At 38.3% G+C, this 20,924-nt stretch overlaps 3 protein-coding genes across 14 annotated transcripts in view; 1 reads left to right on the forward strand and 2 right to left on the reverse strand.

Annotated features, from left to right (window-relative positions):
- The first annotated feature begins 792 nt into the window (after nt 1–792).
- Nucleotides 793–9,155, forward strand: znf410 (zinc finger protein 410). 4 transcript variants are annotated; one of them, XM_077552787.1, is made up of 12 exons: nt 793–1,324; nt 1,545–1,670; nt 1,733–1,784; nt 1,962–2,094; nt 2,342–2,530; nt 3,477–3,692; nt 5,644–5,845; nt 6,384–6,565; nt 7,288–7,377; nt 7,483–7,602; nt 8,440–8,573; nt 8,676–9,155. In XM_077552787.1, exons 3-12 carry the CDS (start codon nt 1,752–1,754, stop codon nt 8,691–8,693), a joined length of 1,317 nt encoding a protein of 438 aa, XP_077408913.1. In that variant the 5' UTR covers nt 793–1,324; nt 1,545–1,670; nt 1,733–1,751; the 3' UTR covers nt 8,694–9,155. The 4 variants fall into 4 exon arrangements, with proteins under 4 accessions (XP_077408913.1, XP_077408910.1, XP_077408912.1 ...); XM_077552784.1 differs by having other exon boundaries at nt 795–1,324; nt 8,440–8,559; XM_077552786.1 differs by having other exon boundaries at nt 795–1,324; nt 1,564–1,670; nt 8,440–8,559.
- On the reverse strand, nt 6,560–17,554 carry entpd5b (ectonucleoside triphosphate diphosphohydrolase 5b). 4 transcript variants are annotated; one of them, XR_013289452.1, is made up of 17 exons: nt 16,842–17,554; nt 15,495–15,561; nt 15,182–15,387; nt 14,242–14,321; nt 14,020–14,163; nt 12,306–12,381; nt 12,177–12,212; nt 11,993–12,081; nt 10,841–10,914; nt 10,563–10,615; nt 10,364–10,465; nt 10,132–10,275; nt 9,997–10,053; nt 9,805–9,923; nt 8,930–9,074; nt 8,668–8,829; nt 6,560–7,625 (listed from the first exon to the last, which is right to left on the reverse strand). XR_013289452.1 is itself a non-coding variant. In XM_077552788.1 (15 exons), the coding sequence occupies exons 3-15, from the start codon at nt 15,378–15,380 to the stop codon at nt 8,973–8,975; spliced, it is 1,275 nt and encodes a 424-aa protein (XP_077408914.1). In that variant the 5' UTR covers nt 15,381–15,387; nt 15,495–15,561; nt 16,842–17,554; the 3' UTR covers nt 8,926–8,972. The 4 variants fall into 4 exon arrangements, 1 of the variants encoding a protein (XP_077408914.1); XR_013289450.1 differs by having other exon boundaries at nt 6,560–7,985; XR_013289451.1 differs by lacking the exon at nt 15,495–15,561 and having other exon boundaries at nt 6,560–7,985.
- A 158-nt stretch (nt 17,555–17,712) lies between these two features.
- LOC144039436 (methylmalonate-semialdehyde/malonate-semialdehyde dehydrogenase [acylating], mitochondrial-like) overlaps nt 17,713–20,924 on the reverse strand; it is a 31,491-nt gene continuing 28,279 nt past the window's right edge. For all 6 annotated transcript variants that reach the window (XM_077552783.1, XM_077552782.1, XM_077552780.1 and 3 more), the window contains 6 exons: nt 20,749–20,870; nt 19,691–19,880; nt 19,441–19,622; nt 18,772–18,951; nt 18,367–18,465; nt 17,713–18,280 (listed from right to left, as the gene is read on the reverse strand). In XM_077552783.1, the coding sequence (XP_077408909.1) occupies nt 18,176–18,280; nt 18,367–18,465; nt 18,772–18,951; nt 19,441–19,622; nt 19,691–19,880; nt 20,749–20,870 (878 nt within the window). In that variant the 3' untranslated portion in view covers nt 17,713–18,175. The remainder of the gene's footprint in view (nt 18,281–18,366; nt 18,466–18,771; nt 18,952–19,440; nt 19,623–19,690; nt 19,881–20,748; nt 20,871–20,924) is intronic.

Raw genomic sequence — 20,924 nt, forward strand, 5'->3', positions numbered from 1 at the left:
ACTTTATAAAATTTGAGTTTTGTTCTCGCAAATTTGCCACTTTATAAAGTGACAAATTTGATACTTTATAAAGTGGCAAATTTGCAAGAAAAATACTCTAGTCTAATGTGAGGATTCATTGGTTGTTAATGGCACACTGTTTATAAAAAAAAAAAAGCAGGATGGAGACAGATTTATTCTTAATTTATATACATATAGAGTTTGCGATGTATGCTTGATGAAAAGGGGAATGTCAAACATTGCGATGGGACCCCAATACTTAATGGGCGTTTTCTAGGCCCTGGACCAGGGTACCTAATCACAGTAAACGGCACCGTGAGAAAAAAAGAGAGAGAGACTGTCAGACAGCCTGTGGTGAAATTTGGTCTTGGGCGCCATTGGACAGTTAAGCGTGACAAAATCCCCCAAAAAACACACAGCCAAAGTGGTTAAGAAATTTTTCATGAATGAAAATATTGTTTTGCATTTGCTCAGACAGTCCAGACTTGAATTCAGTTGAGGGAACTAAAGGTCAGGGTGATGACAAGAAAATCCTCCTACTTGAAAGAGATGGAGCTCATCTCTAAAGATGAATGGGTAAAAATGTCAGCAGAGACATTTAAAAAAAAAAAAAAAAAAAGCGGATCAGCAACTATAGAATGTGTTTTATTTGCTGTAATAGCCAATAAAGTTTTTTTTAATTGATTTTTGAGAAGGGTATTGTGATCAAGACAGGCATGCAGTGGATAGTGAGTCTCTCGCAGCCCCTCCCCTTCACGCCCCAACAGCCCGTGGATGTCTCAACTCTCTGAAATGCTTCGGACAACTGAGACGGACAAGCTACACACTCGCACCCGTCGACGGGAACGCGCAAACGATCGGCACAAAGGCGGAAGCGCAAGAACTGGGACCTGGCCCCTACTTCGCAAACAGGAAACGGAAACAAAGCTGATGTGTGAAAACCAGGAAGTCGGAAGTCCCGCCTCCTCCGTGGTATATACCCCATAGTACTAGTCTGTTAGTTGTTATGCTAGATGATTGGTTAACAAATCTGACGGGCAAATTTGCGACGCTCAAAACATCACGAACACGCAACTTTTGCGGAGAAGCATTGCGCTTCATATGCGGAATGATCGCCTCGATACGGGCTTCAGAGATTTCTTCCTGGATTACTTGACACAAGCTCCAGAGCCTCGGCACATGACGTCCCATCACTAGCCATAGTACGGCGCCGCTAGCTTTTAAGCTAGTAGTACTAGCCTAAGCTAACCCTCTTGCTCGGATGTAATAAACCTCTCCACAGCCCACCCCGGCACAGTGTCAACCCAGCGACCCTTTACATAAGGTAAAACATATAATTTTGTTGTGTTATTTCAATCCATTGCTTGAATACTTTGTGTTGAAGTTTTTGACAGCTGGCAGGTCGGGAACTGGTGCTATGTTGCTAGTTAGCTCGCAGCTAACAACACTAGCTAACACGCATAAATATTGACTTGTGGCTATTGATGTTAGCTTCGGCAACGTAATTTATTTGCATGTGTAATAAAGAAAATTATTTATCACAGGTGACATGTTGTCTGACAGTTGACGTTTTCCCGCCGCAGCTCGGACCATGTTTGCTTCTCCGACTCCTAGATGACCGCCACAAACTTGTCATGACCGACATAGAGCCTCACTTCTAGCTTCTTAAGGTCAGTAGATCAATTTCATGCTCTCAAAATGTTTCTAATCGTCCCTGCTGTTTGCTTTACAGGTGACATCCAGGGAGACTCATGCTTTCCGATGAACTCGATTCCAAACCCGAGGTAACCTTAGCTATAACTTAATGACATAACAATGACATTATAGATGGCATATTAGAACTCTTGACACCAAAGCCAGCTAATAGGAAAGTAGTAATTAGTGTGAAGGAATTACAGTGATACATCTCAAGAACAACAGCTTGATTTAGCACTAATAGTGTTATTTTGTCTTCCTCACAGCTGCTGGTGCAGTTTGTCCAGAACGCGTCCATCCCGCTGGTCCAGGGTCTGGAGGACCCCGAGCCCAAACAGCCCTGCCTGCCGCTGCTGACCCCGGTCGGTGGCACTCTGTGTGGACACCTGCAGATCACAGGTCACATTATAGTACTTATTTTTAAATGATACTTTGAAGTAATATTATTATATATTTTATTTAAGTAATTAGTTGAAAATATGTAGGCGTTGCATTCTAATACACTGTCCGTTATGACAGTATATTGTTTTTTTCCCCCCTTTTTGCTAGAAAAAAATAAATAAATATATAATTTAATCTAGATGTTTTTATAAGAAAACTTTATTTTCAATACATATTCGAAAAAGATTTTTTCTTTGCTGTTCAGATGGAGCTCTGAGCCCCCCACCGGAGAGTTCCTCGTCTCTGTCAGAGCTGGGGGGCGTCTCAGAACGAACGCTAGCGGTGCAGCAGACGCACGTCGCACCTTCGCGGGCCTCGCCCAGCCCGCCGCCCATCCTCCACGACTTGCAGCAGTCAGATGGCACTTCCTACGTCCTGCTCAACTTGGCAAAAGGTACGCAGCATCACGTCTTCTGAAGATACAAAACTGAGTCATTGGTTTTATAAATTGATAAGAATATCATTAAACTATGTCTACATATTTATGATTTTCAAATGTCCACATTGTGGGGCTAATAAAGGTTATCTTATATTTATGACAAAATATTAATAGAAAATGTTCATATGCATGAACATTTTATAAAATCTTGTTAAATGTGTAATATTGCATTGAGTTTATTAAAATATATTTACATATTAAAAAAAGCCTTTTATAACATATTTTAAAAATATTTAAACTTTTTTTTTTAAACATTTAAACTCTTTAAAAAAAAAATTAAATAAGAAATTGTTTCTAATATTTTACAAATATTAGAAATGTTAAGACTGCTATTTAAATCTTAAACTATTGCAACATTTTATATGCTTGTCTTATTTTGCTACAAAATATTCTTTAACATTAGGAGCTGTTTTTTTTATTCCAAAATGTTATTCAAAAATAATTTAGTTAGAAGTTTTCCATTTGATCACAAAATGGTCTAAAACGTTGTAAACTTTTTAAACTAATAAAGAAATTATCAAATTTCTTTATTTTATTTTCTATAAACTTTATGTAGTAGTTTAGGAAATGTGCTGTAAAAAATATCAAAATCTTATTTAGTTTAAAATGTTATAGAAAAGTGCTATGTTTCTAGTAATTATATTTTATATATAATTATATTAAATATATTTTAGCGTACCTAACCCTAATAATATAATTAAATAATAATTAATAAATAAATTATTTATTATTCTAATATTATTATTATTTATATAATTAATTAAATAATTAAGACAATTGTTTATAATAATAGTGTAAAAGGTTTTTCAGTAATTCATATTTTAAGACCCCAAACTTTGGCTGAAAAGGAAGCGGGTGCATTGTTTTCACGGAAGATTAAAATTGCGTGCATTGGGCGCAGGCATCACGGCCTCCTCGGATTCCCTCATCTTCGACGCGGATGGGACGGGAGACGATGAAGACGTCCAGTCGGGGGACTACGGCTTGGACGGCATCGCACCCTGGTATCTGCGGGTACAGGAGCTGGCCCACGACAGCCTGATCGCAGCCACGCGGGCACAGCTGGCACGGGACGCCAAGGCCAGTCAGGATGCCAGAGCGGCCAACGTCACCAACGGTAACAATGACATGTTTTCTTCTCATCAGCGCTAAATGCGTTTCCATCGATAAACTTTTGGAACCCTCTCATCCCGTTCATCATTTATTCAGAACTAGAGTGGGCTAACTATTACTGTTATTATGCATCGGTTATATTTTTAACCACTGGTTAAGTAGAGTAGTAACTGTTGAATACTCTGTTAACTTTAACCGGCTGTTATTTTGCTATTCAAATTAACACACCTAAGGACCCCGCTAACTTTTTAACTGTGGTTAACTCTGCGTTTGTGGCTTCATGATGCCTTCATGATGCCCGTTGAGCGCAAGAAAAGAGAGTCCATCGAGGTCTTGACTGTGACTTATGCACACGCTACCACTTAGAAGTAATACTGTACAATGCCAAGTCTCATGCTAAGTCAAAAGAGAAAGATTAAAAATGTGTTTTTTAGACGAGTTCTAAAAATAGACAAAATGGATGAATGGATTGCCCAACATTTAATGGGAGGTGATTCCAAAAAGAGGTTACCTGTCATGTTTCTTGTTTGCTTTCACGTCAATAATCAAACAGACAACACTATGAATAGCGGCTAATTAATACATTTTAATTTATAAGTAAAAAAAAATTAAGTACATTTTAATTTAAACAATTACAAATACTAGTAATAGCTACAAATATTAGATGAAAAATACACACATATTAGTGTATGTGAATATAAAAAGACAATTCAAAACTATTCTGTCAAAATATTACACAAAAATACAAATCAGTCCAAAAAAAAGAGAGACAAAAATCTGAGCAACAAACATATCCAATATTATATGCTACAAAAATATTGGCAAAAATATTCACTGAAATTATACACACAGTAGAAAACAAATAAATTAGAATGAATAAAAATAGATAAATAAATTATTTCACAAAAACTCCTAAATTGCTTCAACCATTGATTGAATAACGTTTTCTTCGTCAGCAGAAAAGTGCCAGGGGTCGTTTTGGATAATATCCATTTCTTTTGCCGACCCGGAAGTAAACAAAAAGAGAAATTGTGGGATATATCGGCGCTAACCAGTGATGTAAACGACAGCATGGTTAACTTTGACGGTGCCGTTAACAAACAGCGTGACTAACAGTGTTTTGAGCAACGCATACTTAACGGCTGGTTAGTTAACAGCGGGTTAAGAATTCAACCACCGGTTAGGGGTTAAACAGTGGTTAAAATAACCGAGAATTGAACAACTGGGCCCAGGTTTTTCTAATATTGTGGTTAACTATTATGCTATTGTTAACTCATCCATTGCATAGTACTTGTAATTAGCATGATGTCAATTTGACTGATTTCTGTGGAACAGAATCCCGTGACGTAACCCAGAGCTAAAATTAGAAGGGGAAAGCTGACTTAAAGACGTACACTTTACTTGAAAGACGGAGGCGAGCAGAATGAGGTCAGCGCTGAGATGAAGTGAGACGCGTAATCAGCGACGACTCAGAACACTTTTCGACGCCTCTCATCGCAAGTCTGGAGATCACAACCAATTTGTAGGCCCGTCCGCATGCTCGGCACGTCTTCATCTGCAGTAATAAGCGCTTGTGGGACCTGCGGCGGGTTTCTGAGATCAGGACCTGGAAGATAAATATTTACAAGTGACACCCAAGGTCTTGCGGTTCATCTTTGAACTCCCCGTGAGGTTCGAAAAGCGCTCCCGGCTTTAGTTGTGTTTACGCTAAGAAAGTTTGGTAAAGTAGTTCTTCAACTTTTCCCCACTCTTTATAATCCCAATGCTAATTAAACATAACTACCACGTATCGCTCTCTAAATGTCATATGAATAAAAAATTTTAAAAAACATCCACAACAAATTGATTTTTTATTTTTTTTAGAGGAAAGTTATCTTTACAAAAACAAAGATTTATTGAGGTTAAATGGTCTTGAGTGGATGACGCACCCGCTGACAGGCTTGTCCATTGCCTAGGCGACCACATGCACGCCTCGCCCTTGGGCGGCGACGAGCGAGAGGCCACCCCGCCGCCGCCGCCGGCACCGCTGCTGCCGCTGCCGCCAGCTCGGACCGGGCGCCCCCTGGCCAGCCGGCAGATCCTCCGCTGCTCTTTTGAGGGCTGCTGCAGGACCTTCACGTGGCCTGCTCACCTCAAGTACCACCTCAAAACACACAGGTGACTGACGAGACAACACGGCTTTCTTTTGAAAGAGGTTAAAAAAAATTTTTTTTTACAAAAAGTTACATTATGAGCTTTGGACCTTGGGACATAATGGGGAAAAGAAACTGAACCCATCTTTTAATTAAAAAATGTCTCAATTGTATCATCAGTGATGTTTTAACAATTAAATTAAAAAAGAAAAATCTTACTTCGCTATGGGAATTAAAAACATGAAAAAATGGACTAATTAAAGTTCAAGTGAATGAAGTTTCCGCCTAATTATACGAGTCCCCTTGGCCTCCCTGTTTTTTTTTTCCCCAGCTTGAACAAGAAATGAAACGGTGCTTATCGTTATAATTTTGCACCCCAAGCGTAGCAATAACACAATAAACAAAGCAATGTTTTGTAAATTGTCCAATATGTGTTAAGCGGCCCGTGTGGCAATAAAAAGGCCTCACACCGACACTAATGCAACCATTTTGGCTATATATCGATCCTTGAAAGGGTTCAAAATGGAGTGTGTCTCTCTCTTACCCGTGCCGTTTGTTGTCAGGAACGACCGCATGTTCCGCTGCGTGGCGGAGGGCTGCGGGAAGAGCTTCTACGTGCTGCAGCGTCTTCAGGTCCACATGAGGACGCACAGCGGCGACAAGCCCTTTGTATGCAAGGAGAACAACTGCGGAAAGAAGTTCACCACGGCCGGAAACCTCAAGAACCACAAGCGCGTGCACACCGGTGAGCAAACGCACGCCGATAAGGGGATGATTGACTCGCCGAGCGCGAGATTTGACCAGTCAGCGGCTTTGGTGTGGCGACCACTCATATTTTATTCAGTGTGACCTTCAGGTTATTAAACGGCGTGTTCCGGTCCACAGATTAACAGAGGAGCCATTGTCCATTGTTATGACACCTTAGCACCATTGGAGAACATTAAATTTCACACACACAAGCAACTCTTCACTTTGAGATATATATATATTTTTTGTACTTGGTTTTTCGAAATAGAAGGCGTTGATTTATTTTTGCTTTGAGAACAGCCTGCCATCTTAATGCTAAAATAAGGTAAAATGTCATTGCGATGCTAACGGTTAGCATCGATAGTCACAGTTTTCGAACCCGTTAAGCAAAATGGCTATGTGCAACAAACTGTATGTAGACAGACAATACAACAAAATGCACATATTTACCCTCTTTGGAAAATAAACAATGTCTTCTTCCTTTGTGTCTGCCCCCCAGTGGCCAAAGTGGGCACAACAAAATGGATGGCGGCATTAAATCATGTACAAACTACTTAAAATCATTAGTCTCCTCAATGACATTAAGTACATTTAACTCGTATCTCAAGGCATCACTTGTACTAGTTTTCTGTTTCCATACACTTCCTGCAACTTTGTCGTGTGTGTGTGTGTGTGTGTGTGTGTGTGCGTGCGTGTGTGTGCGTGCGCGCGTATGTATAGGAGAGAAGCCTTTCGTGTGTGAAGCAGATGGCTGTGGGCGCTCCTTTGCCGAGTATTCCAGTCTGAGAAAACACATGCTCGTACATTCTGGTCAGTGAAATGAGTGGCACCCACGCACATCTACACCCCCACCCTTTCACCCTTTCACCATATGTTTGTGTGAGTGACTTGTTGCCGATATTGTGTATGACCCAGGTGAGAAGCCTCACCAGTGTGGGATCTGCGGGAAGACGTTCTCTCAGTCCGGAAGCAGGAACGTCCATATAAGGAGGCGCCACGGGGAGGAAGGCCTCGCAGCAGAAAGTGGCGAAACAGGTCTTGAGACGCAAAGATCTTTCCTATAAATGTTCACAGGAAGGATTGATACCCAGAACCTCTTGACTGAGAGGCACAGATTCTAACCACTAGTGCACAATGCCACCTAAAAAGTTACATATATGACTGTACTTTTTAGACACCATGGCCCAGCACACTTTACATAAATAAATATTCATTTAGCATCACTTCCTTAAAATGAACCCAGAAAAGCCTGAGATTTGAACCTAGAACCTCTCAACTGTGAGGCATGACGTCTACCACGCTTCACCCGGGTGCACAGAGCGGTGGAAAAGCGCCATTTTCTTTCTTTTTGGCTGACCAATCCGCAGGCTCGAGTGCATCTAGCTCCTCCCCTTTAGTCACGCCAGTATGCTAGGTACCTTTAAAAGAAGAAGAAGAAAAAAAAAGTGTATTGCTGGGTTTGGCTCTCATTTGATGAGCGCTAATCAACTTAAAAAGGGCGACACGCGTTTTCATGCGCCAAATCAAAATGAGCTCTTCTTCTGGCACGCTCATTTATTTATCAGCACAAAAGCGTCACGGGGGGATTGCGAGGCAGACAGACGGGCTCCGGAAATAAGCGCTTCCATTCCACCACGCGCGCTCTAATTGAACAAGATGTGCTTAAATCTGGATTTTATACAGCGTGTGTGGGTTGAAACAATGATAGCAGACAGATACAAGCTGGAATTACGCACTGCACACAGGCTGTGGGAGCCGTTAAATTAACCGTCGACAAACTGGAGGCCCGCGGGCCAGATTCGGTCCTCCGTGTCATTTTATGCGGCCATAACCATTTTTCAAAAGCATAATGTGATTTTTTTTGCATTACAGGAGAGGCCCTCACACGCAGCAGCCTCCTGGAGGCCGACGGCGAGAGTAGCGGTGGCCTGGTTGCCATGGCTACCAGCGTGGACGCCGTCAACCTCCATCATGCCATGCTCAGGTCACCAGGTAGGTGGGCTGAGGTTGTTGTTGTTTTAACTTTAAAAAAAAAAAAAAAAAAAAAAAACGACTTTGAAACTAAGTGTAATTGCGCGAGTCCTTGACATGACCACTTACTGCTTCAGGTCCAGCAGACTCCGTGAGCGTCCTCTCTTCGCCACATCAACTGGTCACCATGACGACGGAGGGCACCACCTATGGAGACGTGGTGGCGCTGCTGTAGAAAGACTTGGGACTCTTGTATATAATCAATAAGAAGGATGATGGTTTTATTTTTTCCTTGTTGGGGGGAAAAGTGTAAAATAACATTTGTATAAGAAAAAAAAAAGTCCCAAAGAAGATGCAAGACGGGTTTTTAGAAAAATAACATTCATGTTACCTCTTCAAACATGTCAAGATACATGCAAAGCGTGGGGAACTTTTTAACAAGCTCCGCCTCCTCGGTGTGTTTGGAGGTTTTCAAAGTGATCCAAGATGGCGCCCAGAGCCCAACTGGCTTCCACGTTGCTCACTTTCTTGCACAGCTACCAACAAAACAGACAACCAAATAACTCAAATGCCTTTTTGTATTTATTCAAATAAAAATGAAATGGGGGAGAAAAGTTTTTCTGGTTTGGTTATGCAAAGTTGATTTATTTGAAGTGCTTCAACTATTTTGCTCATCAGTCTGTTATGTAAATTGCTTTTGATACATTTTTTTCTAATTCAATATAATTTGTCGACTACAGCTTTATTAATTTTAGAACATTTTACCGCATTTTCTTCCTCAATTTGTGTCATTTTTAGGCTGCCCCCCCAACATTCTATTTTGCAGTTTCATAACTTTTTCAAAATTTTTATTTAATTTTTAGATTTTTCTAAAGCCTATTTTCTTTTTATCATATTTTATAGTTCTTAATGTGACCTCTAATTTTTTTTAAATTATTTTCCTAAATTTTGATGCCTCATTGTCCCAATTTTTGTTTTAATTTTCATAAATTTTGAGGCCTACTTTTCCAATTCCAAAGTTTCATTTTAGTAACTTTTGAAACATACTTTATTTAAAATTTCCACCAATCTTTGTCACGTTTGAGGCATTATTTTCATGTTTTTATAAAGTCTTTCCCTCAAAATTCGTAACTTATAAGGCATAATTTCTCCACATTTACTTATTTCAACCCAAAATGTTGCATTGCTTTTGAGTCATTATTTCCCCAAATTTTTGCAAACTTTAGCTAACACGTTTTTTGTGTGTATTTGTTTGTCATGGCTCACCTGCAGCGCTGTGTTGTCCTTGAAGCGCAAGCCGTCACTCAGCAAACAACTGATGTAGGTCAAGTCCAGACACAGGAAAGGGCTGACGGGAAAATCATCCTTCCTTGTCTCCTTGCACACTGAATAACACACACAAAGTCATTAGCATGATTCATTTTATGAATATTATTCAATATGATGATGTCAGCTCACCTTCCTTGGCTCTCCTCTTGAAGTCTCGGACCTCCAGCCTTCCTCCGTGGACCTCGTCTGCAATGGTAAGGAGATGCGCGTTCTCCAAAATCATAAATAATAGCAGAAATGGACAAAATGTGTGTGTGTGTGTACCTATGAGGTGCGCATCCACAGCACAGTCAAAGTAATAGGCGAAAGCGTAGAAAAGAGTCACATGATCTTCAAAACCAGGATGATGGACGATCCCTTTGACCGTCTTCAACACGTCCTCGTAACACGCCGTGTATCCTGACGCGCCTGAACGCAACGTTGACACTGTATTGTGACGCGGCCGCATTCACAAAGTCATTGTTTTGTTTTGTTCTGTGGCTTAAATTGAGCTCACCATCCGGGTCTCCGCTCACTTGGTAGGTTTCTCCTCCAAAGCTCCACTCGCCCTGGAACCTTTTGGGCAGACACGGACTTTTGAAAACCGCACTTGACACACCTGTGGTAGTACATGCAAAGACACACACGCGCGTGAATAGTTTGTTGCTACTCGTGAATGATTTGTTGAAAAAAAATAAATAAATAAAAAACAGTACTGCGAGCACGCAGCGTAGAGAGTCGCGCTGCCATCAGTCCGTTGCCAAGGTAACTGCGGGACAACAAGGCGGGATTGTTAACGACGACAAGCAAGCCAGTAAATAAACATCTCACCCTCGTGACTCACAATGAACTCATTCAAGTGACATTTTCAAGTTAGCACGTCAGTCAACGTGTTTGTGATCCAAATACTAGTCAGTGACATTTAGAGCCGTCGATCTATTGACAAAGTGAAGACGGTTTAATTGTCGTAAGACTCGTCGTTGGCGGTGTTTACCTGTGAGTGTTCAAGTGGAAGGAGGAGTTGAACATGTCCACTCTGACAACGTCGTCTTTTTCTACACTGCAGTCCTGCACACACACCGACAACAAATTTCAATCTTCAACAAAAGGGCACTCGTTTGCTTGACGGTTTAGCCATCAAGTCATCTCATATTTCAGTATTTTTGGGAGGAGGCTTAATATTTTTTTAATTTTCGCATATAACGTTTTTTTGTGTTGAATTGTTGGAATTTTTCTAATATTTGCATACATTTTTGTCCATTTTTTTTGTTTTTACTTGAAATGTTTTTGTTTTTTTTTACTAAGTACTTAAATATATAGAATATTAATAATTAATACGTTTATATAAAATGTAAATATTTGATAGTAATATTTGTTTATTCTATTGTAGGTATTCAAATAATTTGTATTTTTGCATGTTTCATCTAATTTTTGTGTGTTTTTTCCATATTTTCATATGAAAGAATGAATTTGTGGTCTCGCATGTATGCAGTATTTTATAGTATTTCTTCTAAAATAGTATATACACACAAAGGACAGAACATTCTAAAATGCCATTCAACTCGGTTTGTTTAAATCAAAACCAATTTTCCGATTCAAATCGTTTTTCATTACAACCCTCATAGATATATATACCCATCAGATAATTTTTCAAATATAAAAAAAAATCCCGAGCTCTAGTAAAAAAAAGAAAGAAGAGAAAATAAATAAATTAAAAATTAAACCAAATTCAACATGTATATTTCTTATCAAAATAATTGTTAAAATAAATACCTTTGTTGTAGTATTTCATTCAAATATTTTTAAATTTCTCATCCAATATTTTTTTAATGTGATATTTCTCTATTTTTGCAATATTTATATTTTGTACTTTTTGTCAATCCAACCATCCAAATATTTTTAAAATATTTTTGGTAATATTTTAAGCATTATTGGTTTGTCTGTCAAATCATTCACTATTTGTAAATGTGTATTTATTGATTTTATATTCAAGCTTTATTCATTTATCTAATGGAATAATTAACTGTAAATAAAACAAAAGATTAGTATTAAATAAATACAACTAATTATTTGATTAAATTGGTAAAGTGCTTATAATTTAGTTGTTCAGAAACGTACCAAATGTTTTGACCGTCATTTGACTTACTGCGCGTTTGGGCAAAAAGGTGATCTGCGTGGAAGCTCCCCCCAAATCCAAGATTCCCACCGTCTGCTCCGTGAGCGCGTGAAGGTGACCTGAAAACACGTTCGCTCCATTAGATGTTCCCTTCAAAGGACACACACGAGCCAAAAATATCAAGTCCCAGTAGACGGGCTGCGGGAGAACTCACCAGACAGGAAGTTCACCGTCACCCACGCTAGGATTCCTACATTTGAAAACATTGGTGGAAAAAAAAAAAAAAAGAGTCAGCTGCGACCAATCAATGATCTCTTCACATGAAGTGATTGGTCACCGTGACCTTCGCTCGTGCCGTCCATGATGCCCAAACTGTTATCCGGTACCAAAAATGGCGAGTCGTCAAACACGTGCTGTACCTTGAGGAGGAGGAAAGACGACCTGATTGAAATGTTATCCGCTGTAATTGGGTTCATTAATTCCCTAGTGAGGGGGAGGAGGAATAAAGTATCTTCCCAGGGTACCCTGGGGCCGTTAATTACTATTCGTCGTCTGCCACACCAAAACGCGCGACACTCTGACAACACCTCCGCTCACACTCCACGCTGTGCGTCGACACGCTCATGTCGGTCACAAGAGAATTTGTCCACATCTCCAGCGAAAACAGTTGCACGAGTTAGGCAGCATGTATTCACTTTATTCACATGCAGCATTTTGTGTGTGATACTTTGGCTTTTAGGATAAAGAGGTTCAGAAAATGGATGGATGGGACTTTTTTTTTTTCATGTTGTATTTTAGTATTTTTGTCATAATACTTTTGTTTGTGCTATAATACTTTTGCTAAGATTTATTATTTTAAAGAATGGTTAATTTATTTATTTTTTTATCTAATATTCTTAATTTTTTTGACTACTTTCATTCATTTGGATTTTTTTCCCCATTGAATGCAGTACTTTTGTATTTTGTAATATTCATGTATTTATTGGTGCAATATTTGTGTCCAATATAAATGTCTCATCATCATTTTAATGTTTGTTTTTGTACTTTTCATCTTGTACTTTTTTCCCTCTTATAGTTTAAGATCTTTGTATTTTTCCCATAAAATTTTTCGATTTTTTTTTTTGCCTTATATTTTTGAAATTGTTTTAGTATTTAATATTTTTCATCTGATGTCTGTACTGTATATTTATCAAATGTTTTGTCTAATTTGTTTTCTGTGTGCATCCGTGGTAAAATTATGTATTACTTTCTAATAATTCTTTAATTTTTATTTCCCCAATACTTTGTTAAAAAATATATATTGTTCCTGTATTTCACATCTATTATCTATTAACATTTGTATTTTTTCCCCAAATATCGTACTTGTTGCATTGAATTATATGATTGTTTATTATTAGTGTATTCAATTTTACTTATTTTTTATTTTATTTATTTTTTTACAAATTTTAACATGTCATCTAATATTTTTTGTCTAATTATTATCATTTTATTTTGTCTAATTTCACATTTTTCCTAATATTCTACATTTTCCATCTAAAATGTATTTTCATCAAATATTAAAATTTTGTTTTTTGTTTTAAATACAAAAATCTATTTTTATTTCTCAAATGTTTCATCCTATATTTTTGCAGACTTGACATAATTTTTTTAATAAGTTTTGTATTTTTTCTGTAATATTTCTTTTAATATTGCGATATATTTTATCAAATGTTCATTTGTTAGTATTTTCATTTTCCCCCTAATATTTACAGTCATATATTTGGTAATAATATATTCATATATAATATATTCCATTCACACTCCTTCCTGCCACCAGTGTGTGGGAACTGAAGCCAGTCAGGGACATTTTCAAGGTACGACATTTTGTTTGGAGGGACAACAATGGCTCAGTAGCACAAGTGCCTCACAGTTGTGAGGTCAAGGGTTCGAATCTCAGCAGCGGCCGTCCTGTGTGAAGTTGATAAATTCTCTCCGTTTTTGTGTGGGTTTACATAATAATTATGATTGGTGGAATCTACAGTAGTGCATGTTGACAGACTAAGCGCCCGAAGCATTACCTGACTTAGAAGAGCTTGGGCTTTGTCTGGAGACATCAGTCGAAGTCCCGCAGTAGCTCTCAGCATCACTGGAGTGTTTTTCCACTGCGAAGGAGGCACCGCGCTCTTGGCCACCTTCAACAGTGTCCTCACGGAGTGTGCGGCCTTCACAAAACACACACACAATAACATCTCATACCAACCGGGACCTCTCGAGAATTTTGTATCCAGCCATCAACTCACCGTTTCCGGAGCGTGCACGTGCGCTGACAGACCGGGCTTCACCGAGTGGAACGTCTCATTGTCTAATATGGGCAGGGCATCTGCAAGATACAACACGCACACACGTACACATCAGTAGAAGAACAAGCCGACGACAAAGAATGACATCAAATACTTCATGTCAGATGTGCCGATAAATGGTGGAATACAGTCCTGGGGACGCTTTGTATTTTGGTCAAACATTTTTATTTACTAATATTTTTGTATTAACGTGCAATATAGTTGTGTATTGTTCATCTAACATACTTTAGGTCTATGTGTTTGTATTTTCTGTCTGTAGTTTTAGTGTTTTTACTCATTTTTAATTAAAAACAAAACATTTCTTTCTGTACAGAATTATATATTTCAGCATTTGCTCCATATTTTTGTCAAATATTTTTGCATTTTATGTAACAAATATCAGTCTGTATTTTAGCTATTTTTGTCAGGACAAAATATATCAATATTTTTATCTAATATTATTGTATATTGCAGCTAATGTTTTTTAATCATTTATAATATTTATGCATCTTTCATCAAATATATATACATATAAACAGTATATATATTTATTTATAATGCTTTGTATTTGTTGTATAATTTTTTTCTCTAGTTATTTAGATTTTTTTTTCATCAAATACTTATGAATTTGTCATATTCAGATTTTCGGTATAAGATTTTTTCCAGATTTTAAGTATTTTCCCTCTGTTTTTGTTGTAATAGGCAAGTATTTATAAACTATTAAACATGTTTTTCTTTTTTAAATATCTGGGTATATTTCAATGAATATTTTTCTACATTTTTTTGTAATATTTTTTTCAAAAATCTGTTATGTAATTCATTCATGATATAGTATGTTTTTTATTTTTTTCAAAATATAATTCCCTCCACATTTTTAAAATTGTGTAGTTTTCATCAGGACCTGCTTGGGTGTGAACAAAAGCATAGACGTGGATGCGCGTCCCCGTACTGCCCGCATCAAACATAACCGCGTAGACTCGGCTGTGGTTGGCTGTTTGGTGGAGCATGGCAGATGGATGGCCGCCGCCGCCGCAGACATCTGTCCACTCCTGAGCCCCGTTGGCGACCGCCAGCACAACCAGCAACAGGAAAAGCTTCATCTTCACTCTGAAGGACGAAGACCAGAGAGGCACAGTTACTCAATGTAGTTTAATATAACATACTTGAGTATTAATGCTATTTTTACTCTGTTACATCTGCTACATTCCACTCACTTATGTATGTATTATTGCTCGCATGATGTATTTTGTTGTGGTTTGTCACACCTCTGATCTGGACAACCTGTTAGCATTAGCACATGAATGACGTGAGTTATGCAACATGTCATTAGGCAGCGGGATGAGCTACAGGGGAGCGACAGTTTAGTGTGTTTGCGTCAAATCAATGCTCCTGCTTGCTGTCAACATGCTGTCGGCAGGAACAGGAGCATGAGAGAGTTGGATTGACTGTGTCAATCATTGCAACTCCAGTAACACGTTTTAACTGTACAAGTGAGGTCTTAAGTAAGTTTTTTAACCTTGTGATGGCTCTATGTGTGGAAAATTAATTCAGTCCAGTTTTATAATTCTAACAAATTTAAATATTCATATTTCGATGGATTAAGACATCATACATTAGCATCTGTTTGATTAAATCAATTAATATCATATGTATCATAGTTGTTATTTTATATATAATAAAATATCTAATATTTTTGCTCATTTAGATATTGCCAACTAATAGTTCTATTTTTACCACATTTTTGTGAAATATTTTATTGAATTTTGTAGTTTATTAAATATTGATGTACATTTTGTCATAATTTTGTATTTTTTTCAACGGTCTGAATTTAGCTTTTTTTTATTCATATTTTTTTTTTTTCAATTTTACCCCATTTTCGCTATTCCACGAAGGCTTTTAGCCAGAACAAATATTGAATAATAAAAATAATAATAATCTAAAATATGGCAAAAGGTCGCTATAATATATTTATACTATAAAATTATATGTTCACGGTAGTTCATATGGGGAAAATAACACATTCTATACAGAAATAAATATTAAAATACATTTTAATATTACTATACCTAAACTACACGATAATCGTTTAAATGGGGAAAACAAGGGTTTTAGCAACGGGGGGAAATAATACACTTTTTAATAATTGAAAGCAGACAACATATCTCTGAATAAATTAGTTGGTCGAAATAGCTGAATTTTGAGTTTTGTCAATTAAATAAGAAAGAAAATGAGCTGAGGTCGCGGGTGACGCTCAGCTTTTAAATATCTAAACACACAGTTTCACTTGCACACTCTAGTATATAAGATTATTTCCCTAGATTAAACTACAAAAAGGACATTTATCTCCTATTTCAACAGTCGGCAGTCTTATTTCCCCCCCAACTTTTCGCTAGCTAGCGACGACATGCTAGCTCAAGAAAACACGTCCAACTAAACCCAAACTTGAAAGCCTTCGAAAAAAACGAACAACGTCGAATAAAGACAACTGTCTCACAGTATGTAGCTGACATATTGGGTAGTAAAAAAAAGTAGTGAAAAACAAAAACACGGTTGGGTCTCACCATGATGTTCCTCTGTCAACAGAGTAACATTTCCGTTAGCAAAGCTGTGACGCCACGGGTTCCACAAACTAAAAGACAACATTCATTGAAACAAGAATTAGTCATTTATTTTAAATGCAAACACATTATAAATAAAATTCCCTGGTAAGTACTAGCAGTTGCGTACTATTAAAGCACATAAATAATGTGTTACAAAGCTTTACATTTTTATTGTAATATACAGTGTCAGGGTTTGTGCTTTGTAGCGTAAGGAAATAAAAACGGTACGAAGACAAAGTATGAAGGAAGAAAGGCAGTAAAATAGGAAGGCTGAAGGAAGAATAGAAGTATGAAGGAAGAAGGGAAGGCATAAAGGAACAAAGAAGAAAGTAGGAAAAAAGGAAAGAAAGAACAGTAAAAATTATTATGGGATGTGAAGAAAGCAAGAATTGCTGAAGAAAAAAGGGAAGAATTTAAGCATGAAGGAAGAAAGGAGGTAAGGAAAGAGACAGTAGAAAGGAAGAAGGTAAGGATGAAAAGTAGCCTGAAGGAAGGAGGAGGGAAGGACTAAGGGAGAAAGGAGGGAAGAAAAGAAAAAAAGAATGATGGAATTAAAATGGGAAAGACGAGAAAAAGTCTGGAGGAAGGACAAAAGGAGGGATTGGCTCCACGATCCTGATGAGGAACAGCAGTATAAAAACCCAGAAAACGGATGGATGGATTTTATAATGTTTATAATGCTCACTTCAATGATAAATTAACTAATGAAGATGTCAATGCAGGACAATGTCAGCACAGATTAGCCTTTGTATCATTTGGCTGATAAATTTGTGCAACGAGCCTTGTAAAGTTACAACTCAATGAAAGAAAGAGAAACAGACGACATCAGGAATACCAAGTAAACCGCTACAATTTATTGCCATTAAACTTCAACCTGACACATAGCGGACAGCATTGGGCCTTACACAGGGTGCAGAAAGTATCACAGATCAAAGTGTGTGGTCACATTTAGTATGGGACTGCAAGTAAACCTACATACATATCATGTGATGCGTGCGCTGTGAAGCTCTCGTCGGCGGAAGACGACTTATGTGACTGCTTGGAGGTTAATCCTGATCTTTGATTGCTCTTGCAGGCTTAAAAGGAACGACAGCAGACATATCACAAACTTGTCGTGCAATATTGATGAGGACCGACAACACTTTCTCCATAGGAGGCGCATGGATGACGACTTTGTTTTAGTAAATCTTCTACATAAAAAAAAAAGAAAAGAAAAAAAAGCAGCCTTCCACCATTCCCTCGTCATGTTTTTTTTTAAGGCACATGTCAAAGTCACTGAAGGAATGGCAGGAGGTTTAGCGTCCCATTGTCGGCATGGTGACAGCCGGGGTCGTGACGGTGGCGTCCTCGGCTTTCCACTGCGACGTCACCGTCTTGATCTGCGTGTAGAACTGGATGCCCTACACGAATAAATGGGCAACAACGCGCTTTGAGTCATGAATCGACTTTTTTGGTGGTGGACGTACTCTTTTGAAGATTTTCGGACCTGTTTGCCGTAGAAGTTGGTGTCTCCCCTGAACGAGCCTCTGGAGCCGGTGAAGGAGAACATGGGCAGGGGGACGGGAATGGGAACGTTCACGCCAATCTGCGGAAAACCACAAATTACTGTCAGTAAATCGTACATGCACGCAAGGTTCGTAGGCTTCAAGAGCTTTCATCACCTGAAAGGTTTATTTTTTTGTACTTTTTTTTTTTATATACTTCATATATTCTGAAATTTAGATTTGAATTATTTCTGAACCCCCCCCCCCCCAAAAAAAAAAAAAAAAGCACAAATAAAACCTTCCCGCAATTACCACCTCGTGTTCACAAAATGTTGGGAAATAAATGACCACTCCTCTCTATAGGAGGACATCTCAATATCCTATATATTACCACAGAGTAATCTCACCTGGCCTACGTCCACCTCGTGTGTATATTTGCGTGCCGTGGCTCCGTTGGAAGTGAATATGGCCGTGCCGTTGCCGTAGGGGTTGTTGTTGATCATGGTGATGGCTTCATCCAGGTCCTCAGCCTCCAGGACCACCAACACCGGACCGAAAATCTCCTCCTTGTAGCATGTCATGTCCGGCTGGAGACATCATTAAACGTAATAAATAGGAACGCTTCGCCTCCAGCTTCTTGAAAGTTCAAACTTTTTATGCTTCGGTGAAAGCGTAAAAAAAGTATTTTATCAGCGTCCTCGGGATATAAGCTCAGTGGGGGACACAAGGCTTAACAGCTGTGGGAATGCGGTGGAACTTTCTTTTATTATGGATTCAATGTTCTGTCTGAATAAATACCCTTCCCGCAGCGAAAAGAAAGCAACCATTCAAGTGTTTTTGTTAGTGGCAATGCGATTCTTACAGGACATTTTTGCAAATATGTCTGTGGTCACCCCAAAAAAAAGGGACAATGCATCGCAGTAGGTAGTAGAAAGTGGGTTGCGATTGAGAGAAAAGATGATGCATTACATGAAATGAATGAGTACGGTGCTAAATTTAAACAGAATGAACCGATCATCCGTTTGAGTATTTTCAGTCAAAATTGCTACAGAGAAAAGGATTTTACGGAGGCTTACCGTTACGCCGCCCAAGACGGTGGGTCCCACAAAATTGCCGTTCTCATAACCTTTGACGTTGACGTTCCTGCCGTCCAGCAGCAGTTTGGCGCCCTCATTGACTCCGCTCTGGATCAGGGACTCCACGCGGGCCTTGGCCTCGGGAGAGATAAGCGGTCCCACATCGGCGCCGGGCTGATCGCCTTCACAATTGTCCGTCGTTAATGAACGACATGTAATTAACGCTCGACGAAGGCTATGTGATGTTTACCTGCGTTGACACGCAGCGATTTGGAGCGCTCCACCAGCTCCGGGAGCCACTCGCGAGACTCGCCCACAAAGATGGCGGTGGAGAGAGCCATGCAGCGCTGGCCGGCCGCCCCGAAAGCGGCGCCCACCAGCTGGTTGATGGTGTTCTCCTTGTTGGCGTCTGGCATCACCACGCCGTGGTTTTTGGCGCCCTGGGACAACACAGAGAACCACGCAGGTGGTCAAATGTGACATTATCAGACCTCCAGCAAGGTTTCACCATTTCTGATGTGAGAAATTATTGAAGACATCTCTTCAGCTATCATGTTTCAGTTCTAAAAAAAAAAAAAAAGAAATCAGATGGAAAAGATTCTTGCTAATTGATTCTCAATTTATTTGATAATCGATTGCATGAAAAAAACCTACTGATCAAATTTTATTCCTTGTTATTTCAAAATTTTCAATTTTTTTCATTTGACCAAATTGTAATACATTCACATATTTCCTCAGAATTTTAAAATGTATATATATTTTTTAAACCAAGTTATATATTTACTGACATATCCCATGTTTTTCTTGATACTTTTCCTTTTTTCCCAAAATAATTTACTCATGTAATATTAGTTTTTTTCTTCTAGTAATTTGAATATATATATATATAGAGATAGGATTATAAAAAAAAATTCTAGTAATTACAAAAAATTCATGTGGCCCTTAGAAAAATAAAATCCTAAAGCGAAAAAAAAAGAAAATGCAAACTCCAGTGTAAATTGCAGTCAAAGTTCCACTCCACTCCTAAGGGTGCAGTAATGAGTTTTATCAGAGGCTAAAGTTTTCACAATATTTTTACTTTAAAATCTAATATAATTAAAAATAATAATAGTAATGAATTTTATCAGGGTTTAAGTTTTCACAATATTTTTTATTTTTAAATCTAATATAATGATGATGGTAATAATAATAATAAATTATTTTTGAAAATAAAAAACTACCTAATGAAATAATAATGAAAAAGTTTCAATTTTCACATAAGATAACAAATCATAGCATATGAATGTTAATATTTAGGCTAAGGTGTACCATGTTGGACTGCACCCTCTTCCCGTTCTTGGAGCCTCTTTCATAGATGTACTCTCCCGCCTGGTTGGATCCCACGAAGCTGATGGCCCTGATGGCGGGATGGTCGCAGATGAAGTTGACGGCTGTGTTCAAAACGCAAAAGTTTTAAACCCCTCTTCGAATAGACGCCACGCCCG

This window comes from Vanacampus margaritifer, chromosome 19, assembly GCF_051991255.1.
Source record: "Vanacampus margaritifer isolate UIUO_Vmar chromosome 19, RoL_Vmar_1.0, whole genome shotgun sequence".
NCBI classification, from domain to species: Eukaryota; Metazoa; Chordata; class Actinopteri; order Syngnathiformes; family Syngnathidae; genus Vanacampus; species Vanacampus margaritifer.

Excerpts from the sequence above, each read along its gene's own strand:
- znf410 (XM_077552784.1), top strand. The coding sequence starts at position 1,752 with ATGCTTTCCGATGAACTCGATTCCAAACCCGAG. Across the intron at positions 2,095-2,341 it reads TGGACACCTGCAGATCACAG|ATGGAGCTCTGAGCCCCCCA; the intron begins GTCACATTATAG and ends TTTGCTGTTCAG. Across the intron at positions 7,378-7,482 it reads ACACATGCTCGTACATTCTG|GTGAGAAGCCTCACCAGTGT; the intron begins GTCAGTGAAATG and ends TGTATGACCCAG.
- entpd5b (XM_077552788.1), bottom strand. The coding sequence starts at position 15,380 with ATGAAGCTTTTCCTGTTGCTGGTTGTGCTGGCGGTCGCCAACGGGGCT. Across the intron at positions 14,322-15,181 it reads TTTTGTTCACACCCAAGCAG|ATGCCCTGCCCATATTAGAC; the intron begins GTCCTGATGAAA and ends TGTATCTTGCAG. Across the intron at positions 12,082-12,176 it reads GACGGTGAACTTCCTGTCTG|GTCACCTTCACGCGCTCACG; the intron begins GTGAGTTCTCCC and ends ACGTGTTTTCAG.